This window comes from Gavialis gangeticus, unplaced genomic scaffold (assembly GCF_001723915.1).
Source record: "Gavialis gangeticus isolate Ggan-Ray unplaced genomic scaffold, GavGan_comp1, whole genome shotgun sequence".
Taxonomy (NCBI): domain Eukaryota; kingdom Metazoa; phylum Chordata; order Crocodylia; family Gavialidae; genus Gavialis; species Gavialis gangeticus.
In genome coordinates, this window is record NW_017729031.1 from 84,548,617 (window position 1) to 84,555,162 (window position 6,546).

Consider the following 6,546-nt stretch of genomic DNA (forward strand, 5'->3'; position numbering starts at 1 on the left):
AAAAAAGCAGCTCTAGTTTTTTTCTCTTTTTTTTTTTTTTTTTTTTTTAACCATGGAGACTGTCATTTTTTTTGTTGTGAAGAAATCAAAAAGACCACAACAGGTTAGAATTTTAAGAAGGTGGGGAACTTCATCCTAGCAGGCAATGATTCTAAAAAAAAGCCTTAGAGCTCACTGTGGATAATCAGCTGAACATGAGCCCTGGCCTGACCCTAGCCAAAAGGCAAATCCAATCCCTGCATATATACACATGAAAATCTTGAGTAGAAGCAGGGAAGTTATTACCTCTGCATGTGGCAGTGAGACTCTCCCAAAGGAATACCATGTCCAATTCTGGTCTCTAGAATCCGTGAAGAATGTTGTTAAATTACAGGGTACAAAGAGCCATGAGAATGATTAAAGTATTGGAGAAACATGCTTCAAAGTGATCTCATGGAGCTCAATAAATTTAAAGCTCAAAGAGATTAAAAGATGCATTGATCAACATATATATGGGGAACAAGAGAATGACAGTAGAGGGCCCTTCAGTGTAACAGACAAAGGTATAATAAGAATCAGTGCCTGGAGGTTGAAACTAGATAAATTCAGACTAGAAATAAACAACACTATTTTTCCCCAAACAGTGATGGTAATCAATCATTAAACAGATTACATAAGGATGTAGAGAATTCTCTGCCACTGGCAACTTTTTAAATCAAGGTGGGATATTTTTCTAAAAGACATGACCTTGGGTAATCACATTGATTGAACCTGAAGCAGGAATTAAATTGGGATGGGAGGTACTCTAGTTTGTTATGAAAATCAAAACCAATGATCACAATGATCCTTTTTCATCTTGCAATTTATCTAATCTAATCTATATCACTTCACTCTGAACACCTGGTCTCACATACTTATGTTGGACAATGGGAGAGAAACTGATCCACAAAGGACCTTTCACGTTTGATGAGCTTTAGTTAAGAAATCATTTGGAGAAGTACCCTACTTCGAGTCATTCCAGAAACCAATCAGGGAAAGCAGCAAAGATTCAGTTCAGTGGTGCACATGTTAAACCTCTCTCCCCTTCCTGACAAATGACTACTGCAAAGCTTGAATACAAATAAAAAACAAAAAAAATTTTCATCTTGTGTGAGTATTAAAGATACTGTGTGGCTGGTCTCTGAAAAAAAAAAAAAAAAAAAAATTTTAATTTTGTTGGGGTTTAAAAATACTTGGGGGGCGGTTTTTTAAAAAAAAAAAAAAAACCAAATCAGATGAGGCTATTCTTACCTGGCTGCACACCCCCTAATCTCTGCTGGATGACCTCTAAACGACGGATGTATTCACTTAATGATCGTTCAGGGTCTTGAGTAGATGATACCAATGACTTCTCTGAAACTGAACTTGTAGATGGATGAGACCTGTAAAAATATCATACTAATATTAAAACTATTCTTCCTAAAGCTCAGAGTATATGTACAGCTACAGTGGTTTAAATAGGCTCATACTGTTTAATTATCTGGTGTACAGGGAACTACAATAACATGAAAAGCTGTTCTTCTGACCTTCACTGTGTATACAGGAAAAGTGATGGGATAGACAAGTAGTATAATATTTGAGGAGAAAAATCAATACTTTTGTTAGGAAATGGGGACACATAGAAGCCTTAACCTTGCTGGTATCTAATCACTACCTTTCACCCCCTGATGTAACTGCTCACAGAAACATCGAGGAAAACAGAAATGAGAGGCAGTCCCAAAAAGTACAAGAAAGTCTCTGAGGCAGAGGGTGGAATGGTTGTCCTGTCCTGTCTCCAAGACCCCAAGCCCTAAAGGGCTACAGCATATGCAGTATTTAAAGAAAGCCAGAGTGAGGGGCCCTCTCTCAACTATGCAAACACTGATATAACGGGAAAGTGTGTCCCCTGCTGCACTTGCACCTGGGGGTGGGGTCCCACAGATCACTTCCTCCTAAACATCTTTTAATGCAAAGAAGAATGTGGGTGGTTTTTTCCTGCTCTATTACCTTAGTCACTCGAATGACCTCAGCTAAATTTAACAACGGGGACTGAAACTGATGCTAACCCAACTCCTCCACTAACCTTGAAATATTTGCTGTTACCCAGAGCTCCTCAATCATCATGTTTATCCTATTACCTTGATTCTTCCTTATTAAAAATAAAATCTTATAAGGGTGAGATTCTCTCACCAGCCCCTTTGAAGTCCGTAATCCAGTTAGGGGCTTGGGGCAAAAGAATAGGGAGGGGGGAAGAGGGGAAATTTCTTCTCATTAGAAACAGAGAGCTGAAAATCTTCTTCCAGACCCCATTGCAAACCTCAGCTTAAGGTGCAGGCCAGGGACAGGTGGATGTGCTAGAGGTGAAGCTACACTACAGTCACTGGCAGGCTAAGGCAATATCAGTGTGGTAACCATGTCCAGAAGTGCTACTTTCAAGCAATGTGAAAACAGTGTAGCTGTGTATTCACAGCTGTGGGTGGGCTAATTAGTACAGGGAAGGCTAAGTAGCACAGTCAGCTTGCAGTGCTAATTAATCTGCCAAAGCAACATATAGAGGCAGCTACATGGCTTTCATTTTGGCTTGCTATCCACCCAGAGCAGCACCAACATGTTTGAGGGTGCTGCTGCCTAACCCAGTAGGCTTACTGTGTAGCCACAGTCTAAAGTTGCACTGCTGGCCACTCCCAATTCTGACCTGCTCTAAGGGCTGACGTGCACGACAGCAGCTTCAAATCACCCGAGTCTCATTCTTCCTGGCCTGTAAATCTGGTGCTGTGCCTCTAAGAGCACAGCACAGAATCTTACTGTTGGTATACAAAAGCAAAAAGGGTAGTTTGGTTACATTTCTACATGGATGTGGCCACAGTTCACAAACACCAGGAGTACAACTGCAGTTGGAGGTTACCAACTTCCAAAGTTTAGCATCAGGAGAAAAAAGCAATATATCTAATAGATCTGAGAAATCAAATTCCTATTCATGTTCAAATATTTTCTGCAAGAAAAGGTTAAGGTGTTATGGAAGACAACCATCTGGCTGAACACTACAATTTATTATGTTATATACAAACCTATTACATAACCAGGAAGAGGATCTGTGGGATTGGCTTATGCATCTCGCAGAGCTAGTTTTGTGGCACAATCCAGTATCTCGGGTTGGAGGAGAATTTGTGTTAGCTGTTGGAAGCTGCTGTCTCAAAACTTCTGTTCTAGCACCAGAAACTGTGTTAAATACATGAGAGTCAACAATGAAATCAGGCACGGGAACTGCACAAAAAAAGGGAAAAAACACACCCACATGCCCCCACACCCACACCCACACCCCAAAGAACAAAAGCTACAGCAAAACAAATGTTTGGCTTTAAATTTCCAAAGAGGGAATCCTTTGTTTTTTGACACTATTAAAAATGTCAATTTTTTGAAGTTTCAGAATCAACTGCATGCACAATGACATTTTTCACCCTTCTATTTACATGTTCCACACCCACACAGTTATCTGAAAAATACATTGCGTTAGGAACGACCCTACAAATTCATTTTTCCTGATGATACCATTATAGGAGATATTCTTAGTTTCAACTCTAAAGAGTAGACACCAAACCATTTGTTTTCATTGTTTTCTTAAAAGGGATAAAAGTTAGCCACTGTTGGAATGATAAAGTTTGAATTTCCCAACTGCTGCATGGTAAAATCTCATTTATGTTAAACTAACTGATATAGCTGGACAACACTGAAAAAAGTTTATGATAATACTAGCTAATTGCCGGTCAAGAATGACGGATTTCAGGGAGTGTTTACGTGCCACCCCCCACCCTCACCCTTCAGGGCTGGCCATGTAAAGATTCCCTCTGCAGCCTCCTCCTCCAGCCTTGCAGCAGGGTTCTGCCTGCCTCCCCACCCCTCCCTTTCTCTGCCAGCTGTTGTTGGTGCTGGGCGGCCGGGGGGGCGCACCGCCACCGTGACACCCCTCCTTTTCCCTCCCTTTCCTGCTGCCCAGCCCCAACAACAGCTGCCACCACGACTCCCCCTTTTGCCTCCTCCCGCCCCCCTCCCCGCCTGCCACCTCCCCTTCCCTGCCAGGTGTTGTGGAGGCAATGGGGACAGGTGGCAGGGCCACTGTGACCCTTAGGCAAGGAGGCATGGGGAAGCCCCACTATTTTTGTGGCCGGGGCATGTTTGTTGCCACCACAAATTTCCTCGGCAATAGCTCAAACCTGGGCCCGCGCAGCCGGGGCCCACACAGCCAATTGCCAGCTGCCCTCTCAGCAGTGCATGTGCAGTTGGCAATTAAGCGTTAGACAGAAAGCATTAGACAGAAAGAAAAAAGCATTAGACAGAAAGACACACAGACAGACTAAGCCCTTTATTATATTACAATATTAAAATATTTTACTATTTAAATGTAATACTTTTACTAGAAATTAGACTAAAAAACACATTATTTATTTTAAAAATCCTCACCTGAGTTATGCCCTGTGCCATGAGAAATGACTTCTCCCTGTATACCTTTTCTGTTTATTTTATTCCATTTTTTCACTAAAAACTTTAACCTTGCAAATAAAAAAGAATATTGTATATTTATTAAAAACAGCAGAGAAATTAAAATGCATTGGACTTTAATATTAATCATTATCCTCGATAAGAAATATTTTAGACTATAAACAATGTCATAAGAGGTATTGGGGAAAAGGACAGAAATCACACAGTTCAAGTCTTCTGGATCAGGTGTATCAAATACTGTGTTAACTGCTATTCAGATGCATGTTAAACAACTGATTAAGTAGATAAAATTCAGCTTTTAGAACATGTTTTTAAAAGCAGTGCTTCCTCCTCTGCACCATGGCAAACTGAAAGAAACTAAAATTATTTAAATTAAAATCGCAAGCAAGTTTTATTCCTTCTTTCAGTCATAACACAAAATGTAGCAAAGAAACGAGAAAGGGGAAAGGAAAAGGAAGAACAAACCATCTCCTTCTGTATGTACCTATATCAAACACTGTTTGGCCACATCCAGACAAACAAGGGTATGTGCGTGTGGTGGCACAAACAGTAGCAGCACAAATTTGTACTGCTACTTTGTGCCACAGTGCACATCCCTGCACTTGCCCTTTGTTGCAGGCTGTGCAGGGCTCCCTCCAGGTTGGGCTTCATGTGCTGTAGGTGCCTCAGCATGTGGCTAGTTGGCAGGAGGTCCCTGCTTTGAGGAACCCTGCGCCCCAGCCAAGGAGCAGCAGTTGGAGACGGGGGAGTAGGCAGTTTTTCACCGTTGCTATGCAGAGATTCATAAACACCATGGAATCTCATACAGCATGAAAGCAGAAAGAAGCAATATACACAAGTATTTCAACATGGTGCTTATCATGCTTAGCAGACTGGCCTGAAAAATACTATATGGGTTAAGGGTGCGGTTAAATGATACTCTAAAACAACTGGAGTGAAAGTATTTTTCTACTAAATAAATTAAGTACAATCCAAGGAATACATTTTAGATGTTAATCATTTGTGATATTTCCCAAGGGAAATATAGGAAGATCTGCTTGTGCATGCCTGTAAATATTTTTACCTTGATATTGCAATGACCACTCTGACTGCAGATCGAAACTTGGTAAAAGGACGGGAGCGTGATTCAGAGACCTGCAAATCTGCAGGTGAAGGGAAGACTCCCATACGTGCTATCAGGGATAATGTTGCTTGCTCACAGTCCTGGAATCCACCCAGAAGCAGAAGAAGATATTTCTTCTGATAAACTAGAGCCTTTCTAAAGCTCTCAGATCGCAAATACTTCTTATACAGCCTCTGTAGCTGTGAAGGAAAAGAAAAAACTACAATTATTAAGGTTTACATTACTGAAAATCCAGAAAACTTGTTACAGTTAGACCATTTAGTCCTTTAAAACTCTCGCAACCTACTTGTCTGTGGCTTGATGACAGTTAGCTAAGGTTTTTTTGTTATGCAAGTTAGCAATTTTACATTGTGACAATTGCTGCTAACTATGAAAAAGTTGTGTAATGTTTTAAATGAAACTTTCAAATGGAATTTGCACTATAGACCTCCTGCCGATATAACTAATTTTGCTGAAAATTAGAAGCATCAGTCAAACCAGCAGGATGGCAGCCTTATATGAAGGTTTATAAACAGTCTGAGCTTCTATATATTTTGAAGGATTACTTGACAGCATGCTAAATAAAAGTCATCAAGTATTGGTATTAGAAGGGCAACTGTAATGCTGATGATTCCCTAGTCCAGGTAAGTAAGGATCTCCATAAATGATACCGGAAGTGCACCCACAGCAGCTCCTTTAATGTTTTTCATTTTGCCATTTGCTCCCCACTCCCCGCCAACTGGCAGAGGGGCCCTGCTGGCTGGGCTGTCCGCCACTGAACACAGGGGAAGTAAAAACCACAGCATATTTAAAACCACTGTTTTTGCTTCCCCAGCAATCAGTGGCAAATGGCCCAGCCAGCAGGGCCCCTCTACCAATCAGGGGCAGCGGGAAGCAAGACCGGGGGGGGGGGGGGGGGGGACAGGGGGGGAAAGGGAAAAATAAAAAAG

At 41.4% G+C, this 6,546-nt stretch overlaps 1 protein-coding gene across 8 annotated transcripts in view; it reads right to left on the reverse strand.

The window, feature by feature from the left end:
• PCNT (pericentrin) overlaps positions 1–6,546 on the reverse strand; it is a 143,178-nt gene that overhangs the window by 1,092 nt on the left and 135,540 nt on the right. For 7 of the 8 annotated variants that reach the window (XM_019523292.1, XM_019523297.1, XM_019523294.1 and 4 more), the window contains 5 exons: positions 5,558–5,796; positions 4,456–4,544; positions 3,066–3,216; positions 1,270–1,400; positions 286–340 (listed from right to left, as the gene is read on the reverse strand). In XM_019523292.1, coding sequence (XP_019378837.1) covers positions 286–340; positions 1,270–1,400; positions 3,066–3,216; positions 4,456–4,544; positions 5,558–5,796 — 665 coding nt within the window. The remainder of the gene's footprint in view (positions 1–285; positions 341–1,269; positions 1,401–3,065; positions 3,217–4,455; positions 4,545–5,557; positions 5,797–6,546) is intronic. The other variant, XM_019523291.1, reaches the window with a different exon arrangement.